This window comes from Python bivittatus, unplaced genomic scaffold, assembly GCF_059951505.1.
Source record: "Python bivittatus isolate LINGU-HERP-01145 unplaced genomic scaffold, Pbiv_v1 ctg000960_np1212, whole genome shotgun sequence".
NCBI classification, from domain to species: domain Eukaryota; kingdom Metazoa; phylum Chordata; class Lepidosauria; order Squamata; family Pythonidae; genus Python; species Python bivittatus.
In genome coordinates this window covers 1731442-1748507 of record NW_028277124.1, presented here as the reverse complement: position 1 = coordinate 1748507, position 17066 = coordinate 1731442, and the positions used below count along the sequence as shown (strand labels likewise).

The 17066-nt window shown below is 36.3% G+C and overlaps 1 protein-coding gene across 3 annotated transcripts in view; it reads left to right on the top strand.

Annotated features, from left to right (window-relative positions):
• The window catches only part of NFX1 (nuclear transcription factor, X-box binding 1), a 42169-nt gene extending 29870 nt beyond the window's left edge, over positions 1–12299 (top strand). The window contains exons 21-24 of one of the 3 annotated variants that reach the window (XM_088131386.1): positions 4128–4194; positions 6560–6705; positions 7351–7452; positions 8538–12299. In XM_088131386.1, coding sequence (XP_087987512.1) covers positions 4128–4194; positions 6560–6705; positions 7351–7452; positions 8538–8610 — 388 coding nt within the window. In that variant the 3' untranslated portion in view covers positions 8611–12299. The other 2 variants (XR_015794217.1, XM_088131387.1) reach the window with 2 other exon arrangements.
• The last annotated feature ends 4767 nt before the right edge of the window (positions 12300–17066 follow it).

The following is a 17066-nucleotide window of genomic DNA, read 5'->3' as shown; positions in this document are numbered from 1 at the left end:
TCGTTAAGTCGTGTCCGACTCTTTGTGACCCCATGAACCATATTGCGCCAGGCCTTCCTGTCCTTTACTGCCTCCCTGAGTTTGTTCAGTTTCATGCTCATTGCTTCAGTGATGCTATCTAACCATCTCATCCTCTGCCGTCCTCTTCTCCTTTTGCCTTCAATCTTTCCTAGCATCAGGGTCTTCTCCAAAGAGATCTCTCTTCGCATTAGGTGACCAAAGTATCTGAGCTTGAGCTTCATTATCGATCCTTCCAATGAGCAATCAGGGTTGATTTCCTTTAAGATTGACTGGTTTGACCTCCTAGCAGTCCAGGGGACTCTCAAGAGTCTTCTCCAGCACCACAGTTCAAAGGCATCAATTCTTCGGCGCTCAGCCTTCTTTATGGTCCAGCTCTCACAGCCATACATTACTACTGGAAAAACCATAGCTTTGACTATGCGGATCTTTGTCGGCAAGGTGACGTCTCTGCTTTTTAATAAGCTATCTAGGCTTGCCATAGCTTTCCTCCCAAGGAGCAAGCGTCTTTTAATTTCATGGCTGCAGTCTCCATCTGCGGTGATCTTCGAGCCCAAATAAATGAAGTCTGTTACTGCTTCCATTTCTACCTGTTCTATTTGCCAGGAATTGATGGGTCCAGATGCCATGATCTTAGTTTTTTTAATGTTGAGTTTCAAGCCAGCTTTTGCACTCTCCTCTTTCACCCTCATCAAGAGGCTCTTTAGTTCTTCTTCACTTTCTGCCATTAGGGTGGTATCCTCTGCATATCTGAGGTTGTTGATGATTCTCCCTGCAATCTTAATTCCGGCTTGTGATTCTTCCAGCCTGGCATTTCTCATGATGTACTCTGCATATAGGTTAAATAAGCAGGGTGACAGTATACAGCCTTGTCGTACACCTTTCCCTATTTTGAACCAATCGGTTGTTCCATGACCGGTTCTAACTGTTGCTTCTTGGCCCGCATACAGATTTCTCAGGAGACAGGTAAGGTGGTCTGGTACTCCCATCTCTTTAAGAATTTGCCAGAGTTTGTTGTGTTCCACACAATCAAAGGCTTTTGCATAGTCAATGAAGCAGAAGTAGATATTTTTCTGGAACTCTCGTGCTTTCTCCATGATCCAGCGAATGTTGGCGATTTGATCTCTAGTTCCTCTGCCTCTTTGAAACCCAGCTTGTACATCCGGTAGTTCTCGGTTCATGTATTGCTGAAGCTTAGCTTGTAGGATTTTGAGCATAACCTTGCTAGCATGTGAAATGAGTGCAATTGTGCGATAGTTTGAGCATTCTTTGGCATTGCCCTTCTTTGGAATTGGAACATAAACTGACCTTTTCCAATCCTGTGGCCACTGTTGCGTTTTCCAAACTTGCTGGCATATTGAGTGCAGCACTTTAACACCATCATCTTTTAGTATTTTAAATAACTCAGCTGGAATACTGTCATCTCCACTAGCTTTGTTGTTAGCAATGCTTCCTAAGGCCCACTTGACTTCACTCTCTAGGATGTCTGGCTCAAGTTCAGTGATCACACCAGCGTGGACATCAGGGACATTAAGATCTTTCTTGTATAGTTCTTCTGTGTATTCTTGCCACCTCTTCTTAATCTCTTCTGCTTCTGTTAGGTCCCTGCCTTTTTTGTCCTTTATCATGCCCATCTTTGCACTAAACGTTCCTTTCATATCTCCAATTTTCTTGTAGAGATCGCTACAAGGTCTTCCCCATTCTATTGTTTTCCTCGATTTCTTTGCACTGTTCATTTAAGAAGGCCTTCTTATCTCTCCTTGCTATTCTCTGGAAATCTGCATTCAGTCGGTTATATCTTTCCCTTTCACCCTTGCTTTTCGCATTCCTTCTTTCCACAGCTATTTGTAAAGCCTCATCAGACAGCCATTTTGCTTTCTTGCATTTCTTTTTCTTTGGGATGGTTTTAGTTGCTGCCTCCTGTACAATGTTACGGACCTCCGTCCATAGTTCTTCAGGCACTCTGTCTACCAAATCTAATCCTCTAAATCTATTCATCACCTTCACTGTGTACTCACAAGGAATATGATCTAAGAGTGGTCTAGTGGTTTTCCCTACATTCTTCAATTTAAGCCTAAATTTTGCAGTAAGAAGCTCATGATCTGAGCCACAGTCAGCTCCTGGTCTTGTTTTTGCTGTCTGTATAGAGCTTCTCCATCTTTGGCTGCAAAGTATATAATCAATCTGTTTTCGGTATTGACCATCTGGTGATGTCCATGTGTAGAGTCGTCTCTTGTGTTGTTGGAAAAGAGTGTTTGCTATGACTAGCTTGTTCTCTTGACAGAACTCTATTAGCCTTTGCCCTGCTTCATTTTGTACTCCAAGGCCAAACTTGCCTGTTATTCCGATTACTCCTTGACTTCCTACTTTAGCATTCCAATCCCCTATGATGAAAAGGACATCTTTTTTGGTGCTAGTTCTAGAAGGTGTTGTAGGTCTTCATAGAAGCGGTCAACTTCAGCTTCTTCAGCATCAGTGGTTGGGGCATAGACTTGGATGACTGTGATATTGAATGGTTTGCCTTGGATACGCACTGAGATCATTCTGTCGTTTTTGAGGTTGTACCCCATTACTGCCTTTCCCACTCTCTTATTCACTATGAGTGCAACTCCATTTCTTCTAAGGGTTTCTTGCCCACAGTAGTAGATATAATGGTCACCTGAATTAAATTCACCCATTCCCGTCCATTTCAGTTCGCTGATTCCCAAGATGTCGACGTTCAATCTTGTCATCTCATGTTTGACCACATCCAGCTTGCCTTGGTTCATAGATCTTACATTCCAGGTACCTATACAATATTGTTCTTTACAGCATCGGACCTTCTTTTTGTTTCCAGATACATCCACAGCTGAACGTCCTTTCGGCTTTGGCCCAGCCGCTTCACTCTTTCTGGAGCTACTTGGAATTGCCGTCCGCTCTTCCCCAGTAGCATATTGGACACCTTCCGACCTGAGGGGCTCATCTTCTGGCGTCATATCTTTTAGCCTTTTAACATTGTCCATGGGGTTTTCTTGGCAAGGATACTGGAGTGGGTTGCCATTTCCTTCTCCAGTGGACCACATTTTGTCAGAACTCTCTGTCATGGCCTGTCCGTCTTGGGTGGCCATGCACGGTATAGCTCATGGCTTCACTGAGTTATGCAAGCCCCTTCGCCACGACAAGGCAGTGATCCATGAAGGGGAGAAATACACTAGCCCTTGATAAACTAGTCCTTGATAGAATAGCCTTGAAGGCCTTGGAAAAGATATTCAGATGCTGCATGTGTCTATACCTATAAAGAACAGAATGGAACAGACATTGGTTTTCCTTGTGACAGTCTATGGAAGTGAAAGTTGGACTTTGAAACAGGATAGAAAGAACATTAATGCTTTTCAAGTTTGGTGTTGGAGAAGACTTCTGAGAATACTGTGGATGGTCAAGGAAACAAACAAATGGATCAGTGCAGTATTCTCACTTGAGGCACAAATGACCAGGCTGAAATTATCATACTTCAGCCACATAATGTGATGATCTAGCTCTCTTGAGAAGTCTATAAAGGTGGAAGGAAAGAAAAGATGAGGACAACCAGCAGTAGGTGGTTGAATTCAATTACAGTTCAATTACTGGCAATGGGTACACTTTTGGAAGACCTGAAGGACTAGGTTGCGGATAGCTCATTGTGGAGAAAATCTATGTGGTCACTAAGAGTCAACACCAACTTGGTGGCACATAATCAGTCACTGCCCATTCTAATGACATACATGCACAGTCCACAGTGCACAACATTGTTTTCAACATTAGAAAAGGCACAGTAAATTGTTGATAAACTTATTCCAGCAGCTATTAAATACCCAAAAGGATGATTTTTTTCCTCGGTATCTGCACAGGTTTTGGGGAGACTATACTTTTATTTTTTTAAATTATTTTTAAAATATATGAAATCTACTATCTCGAGGTGTGAAAACCAGAGTAAATTTCCTTCTCTACGAAACAAAATGGTTAAAACTGAAGGAAAATCAGAAACTTTTAATAATATACCCAGTTTATGCTGAAAAAAAAAATCTTCAGTTACAGAACTGTTGTCATTGGCCTTTTAAATTATTGTTAATTACTGTTTCTTTTTGCTGCAGAAAAGATTTGAAGTTTGTCAGTGATGTTGAGAAAGAAATGAAAGCCCTTATAGAAGCAGTCAATAAGGTTAGTAATGAAGAAAACCTGTCTTAAATCTTAAATAAAGTCTTTAATCTTAGACCAGAACCAACCAGTATAGGCAGAAAGTTATTAACTCCAGTGTTATACATTATAATGAATAGCCAATAACATAATCAACATACTTACTATTGACTATTATATAAAAGAGACAGAAAATTAGATACACTGTCATAGTCTAAACAATCTTGTGACAGACTGCAAAGGCAATTACACAAATTTTGTGACATTCCTAGAAACTGTTGTGGACTTACCTGTGAGCTGGAAAAGAACAGAATTTTCATCATTTGGCTTTCTGCAATATTTAAATGAAAGTAATGTAATTTAATCTTTTCATCAAGATAAGTAAAAAGGGACAATAAAGAAGAATATAGCCAATAGATTCAGTTTCTTCCCTGTGGTATGGATAAAGACGCTCCTGCAAAGGGCTACTGTTGAATCTGCTTTCTAATTTTGTTGGTTGCAGCAGACCATATTTAGCCAAGGGTTAGTCTCTGCCCTAAGTAAATAATTAGAATTGCAATAAGGTATAATGGGATGTGAGAAGGAAGAGCTGCAGCCAGGACAACTGTCCAACAAAGGATATCTCAGCCCACAGAAGGAATGGGGATGTGGGAAGCGAGTCAGAAGGGACCCTCCCTAGTTCCTTGGAAAGTAAAGGCAAGGGAGGGGAGAAGTGCTTTCAGACTTGCAAGACTCTGTTACTGTTACCTTACAATAAAGGTAGTCCTAGTACTCATGGTTTTGGTTTCCTGTCTGGACTACCTCAAAGGGCTGACATAAGGTACAATTAATAAGGCCTTTAGAAACAGTTTCAAGAGTGCCTTAGAAAAGTATTTATTTACCTGTGCTGTGCTCCATAGATCAGGTGGTCAATAATCTTTGGAACGTTCTTATTGCCATTCTGCTTTGTGAAATGTAAGTTGGCATTTGAGAGACTTTGGGGATTGGGGAACAATCTCTTTTTGTTCTTTCCAGGATGTAGAAGCATAGAAAGAGAGTAGGAAGAGAACGGAGTGGTCTTTATCCTTTTTTAAGATGAGACATAAGGGAAACTGATAGAAGCACAGGGGTCAGAGGGTCAAAGTGCCAGAATGCTGAAAAAAAAAATTGCTTTCATAATTTGGGCAATTTTTTCACAATTTTCTTTTTGAGTTGTTGCTTCTTTTTTAGAAGAGTTTCATAATTTTTCTCTCTCAAGAATGCTGCGTCAAGAAATATTGCAACATGAAGCTCTATGCCTTATAGTTTTCATAATTTTTTTTTTTGCTATGACACATTCTTAATTATACTAAAGTATAAAATTATAATTTGAGCCCAATTTCTATTTTGAGGAATTGGCTAAGACTTTCTGGATATTCAGTATTAATTATTTGAAATCATTAACTATTATATTAATAGATAATTAGTTACAAGTGGAGCCTCTAATTTTAAATGCTCAATCTGATCCCATTCAGACTCTAAGAGCATATATGTTCCTGCCAGACTATCTGTACCGTCTGTCCTTTTCCAGATGAGGAATAACATGAATCAAGATCCTCTGTTTATGGTCAGGGCCATAAACTACTAATTTGGCGATTTATAGAAGATGATCTTTATCCAGACACCCACCAACAGAAAAGGAAGTTACAATGCATGTCAACTTAGATGAAATCATTAAAAAAACACAATGCTTTTCAATCCATTCCACCTCCAGTAGGTGAGCTGTCTGTCACAACTTCCTATGGCAGAATTATTCAGTATACAAAATCACACTTAGCTGCCATTTGGAACAGTTTCCAGCTCCATAGTTTATTCCAGAATCTTTGGAACCCCCAGGAAGAATATTCCTTCACAACAAAGAAGGATGCTATTAAATCATAATAATAACAAGTAAAATTCATTGTTTGCCCCATGTTTGACTTCATTTGAGACTTGCAGGGGCCAATCTTCAGAATGTCCCAGATGTCATTTAATGTGGGACATGAGCTGTTGAGGAGGAATATAGATGTTAAATAATAAAATGTATAATGATCCACTTACAGGCTCAGAGATACAGAAATGGAGGACAAACAGGTAAAGCAGAACTTGTGGATCATAAACTTAGAACCAATTAATATAAAAAGACCACCACAAGAATGTTCATCATAGGAATTGAGGTTGCCCTTAAAATAAAAGACTTGAATCCTTCTGATTCCAGGGCTCAAGTTCCCAGGTCTTTTCTATAAGAGTGGTGTCATATTTCTTGATTTCACTTCAGAAAAAAAGGTGTTTTTGTGTGTCATTGCCCAGTTCTCCATGCACAAAGAAAACATAGATGGTAGCATTTGGTCTTCTCCAGACTTCATCAAAATAATATGTCTCTCTAATACAGAGCAAGCACACAAAGAAGAGTCATTGTTTTCCACCCATGAACAGAGAACACCGTCGAATCATCCATGAACTTGCTCAGGTTTACGGCATTGAGAGTGTGAGCTATGATAACGAACCAAAGCGCAATGTTGTTATCAGTGCGGTGAAGTATGTTGTTCTGTTTTCTTGTTATAAATGGCAAATTTATCACCTTCCAATAAATGATATAATTTCTATGTTCTGTATCTGAACCAATTTGATTTTGCATTGTTATTGTGCAAACATTTTAAGCATTCTTTGTGTGCCAGGAATTTTAATATATATTTTGTGTTTAGGAAAGATGTATTCTCATGATCCCTTCTTCATTGAAAATGTCCTTGATTATGTAGTTTATCTTCATATATTGGGACATTGTAATAATTTGATCAAATCATAATTTCAAACAAAACAAGAATCCACTTAAATACCATGAGTTACATGGGCTCATTCCCCTATGTCTCTGTAGTCCATAGATGTCAGTTTTTTGAAAAAAGCCTGTTTCTGTGCCTTAGTATATGTGTTTGTCACTAATATTTCTGTATGGCACTAATACTTTTCTATTCCTCCTGAATAGTGTTATTTAATGAAAGCATTAATCTAACCTGAAAACCTGTTTACTGCAGAGAGCTATATAAAAAAATGCTTTTCCTCTTACCTACAAAATTCATGTAATCCAAAATAGAAGTGGTGGTAATGCAGTAAGAAGGGTATTTGGTTGCATCATATAGGCATCATATAACAAATCTCTTTGATATTATGGCTTTCTTTCTGTAGAGGGAAATCAGTTTGCCCAACAGTTACTCTGACATCATTACTTACCAAGGAGAAGCAAGCCAGGCCCCCCCCACCTATTCCTCATCACAAGCAATCAGAAAAGTAAGTATCATTTCTTTCAAATATCTCTGTTGATTTAGTATATTTTTATTGATAGTTATCTGAGATTAGGTATGAATATATTCATCTGTAGCATGCCTAGTTGGCATCTACTTTGTTCCAGCAAGAAAGCAAAGAGATGACTTTAACACTAGTGTAACTTACACAGATTTCTTCCCCATCTTCAATTTTTTGAGACTATACTTGAAGCTTAATTATGGCCAGACCAGCACAGAACAATACAAGGTAAGAAGACAAGTTTGAACCAGAAGGTGAAAATTAAGAGCCTAGCTCTGACCTGTATCTTCATCATAACTTAAAAAGAAATCAGCAAATTTCCCTTTGGGCCATCCCAGTCTACATGCTCCTTGGCAGTTTAGAATGCATTTCACAACATCTTGTATTTTTTATTATTGTTATTGTTATCATTGTTATCATTTAAATTTATAGAAGATATAAGTAGGAAGATTCTCAGAATTCACTAAAAGGCTACCCTTAAAAAGTTGGAAGGATCTACTTCTTAGAGCAGGAAACATGAGAGAAGTTTCATGGTGGTATCTTCTTACTCTCATTCTCCCACTTATTTTGATTAGATACATCTGTAACACAAAGGATGGCTTTCCTTCTTTTGTGGATACCACTGTGAGGAGAGGAAACAAAGCATTAAGCAATGATGATGGCTATGCTAAATGATGGAAGAAAAGTAATAATGAAAAGGAAGTAACTACATGAATGAGTGGGGACAAAAGAAGTGGCTAGTACGAAAAAATTGTTGTGGCAAGTACAAATAGGATATAAAGTCACATAGAGCTGTTAATCTCTCTGGAAGCATACTTGTGTAGAGTAGTCTCCTTGGTTCAGATCTCCTTTCTCCTTGTTTGTGGAAGGGTTGGCTAAGACACACACACACACACACATATATATGACCAGGCAACTTCCTTCTCCTTAGATTAATTTGATCCTGCCAGCCAAAAGAAAGTTTTGTTACAAGTGTACTCCTGAAAAGGAAGGTCATCGATTTTCTTTTTTTTCACCCAAAAGGTTTATGTTTTTGTGAAATTCTTTTAACCTTTTGCTGTTACTTTCAGGCATGGGAATAGCAGCACAGAGAGACGATTCAAAGAAGAGACAGTTATTGACTACTTTGATGTACAGGACTGATGAGATTAACATGAAATTATGCTGTGGAAAATTGGAAGTGAAGCTACAAATGTGTTCAGGATCATTTTTGTCAAAATACATTCTGTTTTGTGTATTTGAAGTTCATCATGCAAACAGCAGAGGAAAAGAAATGGTTCATCTTTTTTAAGTATGGCAAGGTAGAATATTATAACCATTTGTGGTTGAATAATTTTTAATGGAATGTGGTCACAATTGTATATGTGCATCTACAGCCAGCTTCATATGTAAATCTTTGGTTCATCAGAGGTTTGTAAGGAGTTCTTGGTACAACATAGATTCTTTCTCATCTGTGTCATGTGTGTGGATCACAAGGGTCAGGGGTAGTACCAGCAAGCATGGCCTATTCTTCATCTCTTGCACTCATAAATATGTGAGGGAACAACACCCAACTAGTATAAAATTTTTCAGCAGAAAGTAACGTACAGTAATTATTAATGAAGTGTGAGTGAGAGTTCAGATTATATTGATAAATTTAGATGAACTGCTAAAAAAAATTGAAGTTAAAATCATAACATACAACAAGAACTAGTTCCATAAGACTTTCAGATTCATGCAGTTAGTCATAATAGAATTGATGAGTCAAGGAGTTGGCAATCATAGTTCGTTTCTAAACTTAGGTTGCCTTTTTCATCGGTCTTTCTTTTAAATGCTAGATACTCTCAAATGGTGACTATATAGTGAGGAAGGAGTTCTGTGGCTCTTCTTATGTGACTACACTACAATTCCCAGCAGCCCAAGACAGCATAGTTACCAGTAAAGGATGTGCTGGAGAGCCATAGTTTTTCTATCCCATGTATAGTTAGGAGAATGTTCACTTAGTAAATTTATACTTTTTGGGTGAAAATTTGTTTTCTCTTTTCTTCTGTTAAAAGTAGCATATAGAATTATGTTTGATTGTGGTGACAGCACAGTTGTGTTTCAGTTGGTGATTCTCAGCACAGAAAGAAATTATGGACAAGCATAAATGAGTGTAGTGGTGGTGGAAGGTTGTCAGCAGTGTTCTGTTCCTGAAGAGCTTTCAATTTCCTTAATATCTTCCCTCTATTTTATCTTCCCTGTGCAGGAAATTTCTGATGTTAAAAGTGTGTTATCAGACCACCACCATGGTGTGGAAGAATATTGTATGAAGATAAGTCAGTTATGATTCTGTAAATTGGTAGCCTGTTTTCCACAAAATGCCTGTGACATCTTACTGCATGTAGGATATCCTGACATTTTCTGGATTATATCTTTGGCTTATTAATACATTGCAAATATATTTATTTTTGGTATATATTTCAGTGAGTAACATGAATAAGCATTTTTATGGCTTTAAAATTGTAACATGAGAAATGGTTATATCACAAATTTAGGAATATGCTTGAAATGCCATACACTGAGGTGTCAAGTTAAATAATATGGCATGTATTTACACCTATTATAATGAATTCTAGTTACTTGCTCATCATATATATTTAGGTAGCCCATGACAAAATACAAGCTAGTAGTCTTATAGACATATCAAGAGAATGATAGAACATTAATAATTTGTTATGTATAAACCTATTGGCAATATGCTTAAAAATTGAGCATTTCTCTGCCTTTTCCAAATACCCCAAAGCGCAGTCCATTCCATTTTAGTACTGATTTGCTGAAGTAGTGCTAGTACCACTCCAGTGTATGAGTTGGTTTCCTACACTATAGGGACTGTGCATACATGACAAGTTCTTGCATCTCCAGAAGCTGAAGACGGATTATATTAACTTTGTTGATGAGTTACCACAGGTTTGCCAGAGAGCTTACAGGCAGAGGCAGAAAAGCTGCTAGGTATATGTGAACATCAAATAAAACTAAAGAAGAATGTACAGTAGATCTATTGGAATGTATATAAATGTGGAGTCCCAGTGCTCATCCAACAAACTACAATATAAACCAATTGTATCTTTACAGAGGAAGGATGTAGATGCACATTTCTACTCATTGCTTGTTCTAGACAGAATTTTTATATCTGCATAAACTGATAGGTACAGGGTACTAACTAAAAGCAATATTTGCTTGTGTATGTGAACTTGTTATAAGGAGTCACATATGCAGAAAAGTTTATTCATTTTCAGTACTTAGCACTTTTAATTTATGTGACTTGTGGTTTCAAAGTGATTGATCCTGCTGTTGCTTGGTGAAAAGTGCCATGTAAACATTAAGGGGTTAAACAGGTATTTATTTTTAGTGGTTTGGCTAAACCTTGATATTTTCATGAAGAGTTGATCTCTCAGCTCTTTTGAAATTACAATTTTCATTTATTCATTTCTGACTTAGTTTTTGCAATTATGATAACTGAGAGGGAGAAGTCTGTTTAGAACAAGTCTTTGCACACTGTTCTTTCCTAAAATTATGGACAGTGCAATTGAGTTTATATATGCAAATAGTGCAGATGGAAATTCAGGAATGTAGCTTAGTAATAGGTATATATACATATATATATATATATATATTCAGAACTGCTCAGACTATTCAATGCTCTGTGTGCTTTGACTTCTGTATAATCTAATGTGAAAATTACTATGGAAACCATTCCTTTTGCCATTTCACATGATACAACTTATGATGAAGTAAAAAAAAAATACCAGTATATGATTAATTTTTAATACATCATTTCAGTCTTTACATTCACAAATGTACACATTCTGCTTGCTTTCAATTTCAGTGGTGTAATAAATGGCTGACTTTATAAATCTGAAATAGAACTCTGTAATAAAGTACAAAATTTCTGATGGATATTTTTTAATCTACTTTAAAGTTCTTGTGAATTGCATAAAAATGGAGGCTGCTGAAATGCTATAGGAAGTCAATCATGACAATCAGGGGAACATCATTATAAACTTTAATAGTGAATTCCATCTTAAACTAAATCAAGTATGTCAACTTTTTTAAAAAATGTTTGTATGTGAAAGACAAATGCTAAGAGTGGTCCAAAACACAGTTCAACAAATATTTGAAAATTAAACTTCAATATATAGCTGAGGGGGAATCACTAAATTTCAACTGCAGTGCAATGCTCTGAATTTCAGCTCAGGAGTAATTTCTATAGGTTCCTAGGATTTAATCTGAAATAAGATTTCTCAAATTTCCCTGTTTGAGCTCATAGATGTCAGTGTTTCCCTGATATTTCCCTCACCAGCCTTCCCAATATTGGAAAGAAAGGGTATGATGGGTTGGGGAGAGTATGAGCTAATAAGGATTTTTTTTTTTTAATGACAAAGGTTGCAGAATTCACTAGAGTATTCTGACTAATAGGATTGCACATGGATATTCTACGTGCTTTAAATATTCTAATAAACTTAGTTAACTTAAGAGTCTTACTACAGATACTGTAAATATTTTAAATGGCAAATTGATCATATATGGATCATTTACATTAATGCCTTTTTCAGGTTAAGTCTGAGTACAATTTTGACATACTTATTTTAGAATGTCCAAGGATGGTAATTGTGATTTATAAAACATTTTAAATTCAAAATGTTTTAAGCTTCCAACTGAACCACATGGATTCCAAAGCTCTTCCAACTATTCTGGAAGTATTCCTTCTCGAAACAGCCCAGTTCAATGTCAAAACATCTACTTTGAATTCAAAACACAGCCTTTTCAAGCTCAGAACACTTCTGGAATACAGTAATTGGAAACTGTCAGGTGTTTCATATTTGTAACATTTTTAGTTTAGTTTTGGGCTAGTATTTTACTGACTGCAGTTAACAAATTAGTTTGTATTTATTATATTACTAATTTTAATGAAGCCATACACTTGTAAAAGTAGAAAATGAAACTCTGGAAAATTTTCCATATATATCATTGCTCTACAAGTCATAATATCATAATATACAATGCAGCATCTTAGATTTGTTTTCAAGTCCTTTTTCATGGCATTGTGCAAGTAAACTAAAAACCAAGATAAAAGTGATAGGAGAATGTTAAAATGCAAATACCATTATCTTATATTTTTATTTTTCACAAAATTTGTGCTCAGCATAATTAAAATCTTGACTAGAAGTCAATCCATTGCAGAATGTCTTGAATATTTGATATTAAAATCATGAAGATCTTGCCCTTACGGGTTTTCTTTTCAGGACACATTGAGTCATTCTTTTTCTCAGCCTCTGGAGATGGAGTGCTGATATTTGCCTCTCCATTTCCATTTCAGGATTCACGAATTTGAGAATAGGAGAGTTGAAGGATCTTGAAGTTTTAAGAAAAACTCTCTCCTGCTTGGCTGACCATTCAGTTTCTGCTTTCTGCACAGGAAAGCCAAGACAAGGAAGGAAAAGAAACTTATTTGTTTGCTTGTTTATACCCCATCATTCTCTCTGATGAGTACACAAAGGCTTAACAAATTTTTAAAAACAAAAACAATGTAAATATATAAACATGCTAGTATTAAAGTACATTAAAATTTTTATCTATATTTAATTTCATATTCTCATTAATCCAATTTAGGCTTTAATTCCACTTCCTTCCTTGGGGTTGGAAGTAGGGAAGTAAATGAAGAGGTGGGTGTCATATAGATACTGAACACCCTAGGATTAAATAAATAATTCCCCAATATTGCCTCTGAGCATAGCCTGAGAAGAAGGAGACTGAATTAATTTTAAAACAGTGCCCCAACCAGCCCCCTCAAAATGATATCAAGAGATCTTGCAGAACTAACAGTCACATTCCCCACAGCAAATTTATAGCATAGGATATCCACCAAGACAGCCAAAGCAATTTCAGTGCTATATCCTAGCCAAAATCCTGCCAAAATCAGTATAATTTAGAATGTTTGAAGTGTGAGGCCACTACCTTCTCAATTGCCTTTATAAGAAATGTAGCATTTTAGACTGGTCTATAATTGTACAAATCTTCCAAATCAAAGCAATGTTTCTTCAGATGAGATCTTATTATTGTTCCTTTCAGATAGGGAATAATACCTTGTCTACAACACCTTCTTGTCTATTCCCACAAGAAAACATGTTTCACCTCCTTTAATCATGGAGCCAGTCTCTCGAGGTAGATTGGGGGCAGGGGGGCAAACACTGAGTAAGCATCTTATTTTTCCACATACTTGTCCTCATCATCAAAATCATAAGGGAAAAACTTGCCCAGGATGGGCAAGTGGTTGCCAAGGTTACATATCTATGATCAGCCCCAACATGAAATCCATGTCAAGACAGACAGAATAGACTGTCTCAAAGGATTATGCAAATTGTTTACAGAGAATCACCAACTGTTTCCTCCCTCCAATACCTTGATGGGGGAGATGGCATGCCAAACCTAGTGCTATCATTCGAAATCACTGCTAATTTTAATAGTTTATATTACGCCCCATTGGCTACCTTGCAAGACACTCTGCAAGGTACACAGCTGCCAGTGATGAACTGAAATATAATGTTGAAATGTGGGTCCCAGATTGTCATTTTTAACCAATAACAAAATGCATTAAGTATATATTCACATAATGCAAAATGTTATTATCTTAATACCATATTATCCTTATTATCATACCATCTTGAAAAATGCGTCTTTTTTAAATTTGTGGTTATAAAGACCAGCAAATTAAAGGTTAAGAGAGAATAGATATAAAAAACACAGTAGCATTATAATCAGGACAAAAATATGTAAGAGATTCCTTTAAGCAACTCAGACACATACCATTGAAGGGTATTGCAACAGAAAAAATAATAGTGACTTATAATTTCGCCATTTTGTTCTGAGAAGAAATATATAATTTTGATTCATTAAAGCCAATAGAAAAGATGTGAGGAACATATTTAATTTCAATCAACAAGAGTTTTGTAGGGAGTAGCCTTTCATTATCCTACTTGCTTTCCATGTGCTTTTAGAACAATCCTATCACAGTTGTCAAATGGTCAATGCAGCTACTGAAACTTAAATGAAGAAAAACAAAAGTTCTAAGATGGTTATTCAAATAAAGTAAAAGTATCAAATAAAACAGTCAAGTGCTTAAATAGATCTCATGAACATGAATTGTAGTTACAGGGAAACAAAATCCTAAAGGCAGAGTGAAAAGGAAAATGTAATGCAGGAGGGTAGAAGACAAAGGCAAGAAACTGTTTAAGGGGTAAAAGCCAACACAGGAATAGAATAGGATAATGTAATATGATTAGGATATATGTAAAATATGAAACAAATTAGCATACATTTTCAGACTGTTATGCCTGATAGAAAATTTCGGAAGGCTGATGTATACTTAAGATGACATTAGTTATGTTGGGCCTGTTTTTTTCCCAAGGTTTTATTTATTTGATTGCCTTTTTACTCTTTTGAACACTTAAATCAATTAACAATAGTAATTTCAGATTTTTATGACAAATATAATTTGTCTATATTTGTATTTTCCTCATATAGATACTATATAAGTAAATGACATAAACTCTCCTGGTGACTCACTTCATCAGTTACTGATGATGATGGGCTGATGATGATCAGCCCATGAAAACGTATGCCTTTTAATAACATGCGTTAGAAGAGGTGCTACCAGACCCCTCCTGATTTTTTGCACCATAGACTAATAGGGTTGTCCTCCTATAATGTCTGCAGGGATAAGTAAATATAACTGCCTGTCTCTCTCTACTCCAGCATTCACTTTCCTATTGAGGGCCAGCTAGACAACGTTGAAATTCAAAATCAATGGATGAGGATGATTGTCATGTTGCATTGTATATCCCTAACATTTTGCAACATTTCCTCTAAAGTCAGGCATTCCACTTAACTATATAATCATTGATGGTTTGTTTTTTCTTTCTTGAATTTCTGTAACCCTGAATGAGTTAAACTCCATGAATTAGACTGAAGCTAAATATATGCGGGTTTATAAAAAGTGTGTATGAAGAGTGTGCATGAGTTTCTCCCAAAGGAATGGGAGCAGAGAAGAAAAATTGAGTCTTGATTTCAAAATGAGGATTTGGAAGAGGTGATCAAAATCCAACATACAACTTGGCCAGAGTTGATGGCTGGCTTCCAGTTCCTATTCATGTGAAAGTCTGAAAGACAGCTCAGTTACTAAACTGAATAGAAAACTAATATGAACCTATATATAAAACTAAGCATAGACAATCCCATATTTTTGTGCTTCAATAAATTGGAACTTCTGAGTCATTTGGCTAAGATCAAATGTAACTGGACTATGTGTCATACATTATACTATACTGTAGTACACTCTACAATAGAGTGCTATGTATACTATAGGCTCTAATATTAAAATGAAAATTGGAACAATTTTATTTGTTGCTGAAATTCTTGTAAATGTCTGAGAAAAATTATTCCAAGGAAACTTTTTTCAGTTCTGGAATGAGTTTCCCCTCGAGATCCAGATGGTCCCCCTCTCTGCTGTTCTTTAGAAGAGCTATGAAGACCTAGCTCTTCGCCCAGGCCTTTGGCAAGGGAAAGTGAGATCCTTTGCTTCATCACTCTTACCATCTTTTATCTTTATCTTTTATGTTTTTGTAATTTCTTTGATTGTTGTGAGCCACCCAGAGTTGTGGAGAATCAGGCAGCACACAAGTTTAACCAATTATTATCATTATTATTAAATTATTTCTGGATCTAAATATATCAACTTTAAAATCTCAGATAAAAACCAACATAAGTAGATGATTTAAAATCCAGTTGCATTTACATGGAAAGAGAAATGTTCAAGATAGTACTTCAAGATTACCATATTTATTTTCTTAAAGGTAATCCCATACCAATACCTTTAGGTAATTTTAAGCAAATGTAAGCATTTTTATATGAGAAGATCAAACCCCTAGATTTTCTTTATCTAAATTATGGCTATCATATTATGATGGGAAATTTAACTTTCCTGACTTTCAACTTGATTGTTGAGCATATTATTTGCTCTCAATTTCTCTATGCAATGTAGGTGATTAAATTAAAAAACTACTGTGGGAAGCACAATTTAAAAATTATGAAGTGACCTCTTTATCATCATGGCAGGCATTTGGCTCTATTTTTAGCAATAGCTATATTCTATTTCCTGCACAATGTTTTGACAGAAGTATAATTTCAAGCTTTATTCCTATGACAAATTTACACTTTGGGATAATCCCACCTTGTAATACTCTAGTTTATTGTCAATCAAGCTTTTACAGCAATTGAGGGCTATTGCAAGATGAATTTGAATTGCTTAAATGTATGAAATGGTAGTACAGGTAGTCCTCACTTAACGACCACAATTGGGACTGGCAACTCTGTCACTAAACGATGTGGTCGTTAAGCAAAACATCACATGACCACAAGGGACTTACGACTTCACTTCTGCCACAGTCATTAAGCAAATCATCCACATTCGTTAAGTGAGACATCACGTGACCACAACTGGTGATTTTACTGCTGGCTTCTCCATTGACTCTGCTTGTCAGAAGCTGTCTGTGAAGCAAGTAAATGGCAATCATGTGACCACG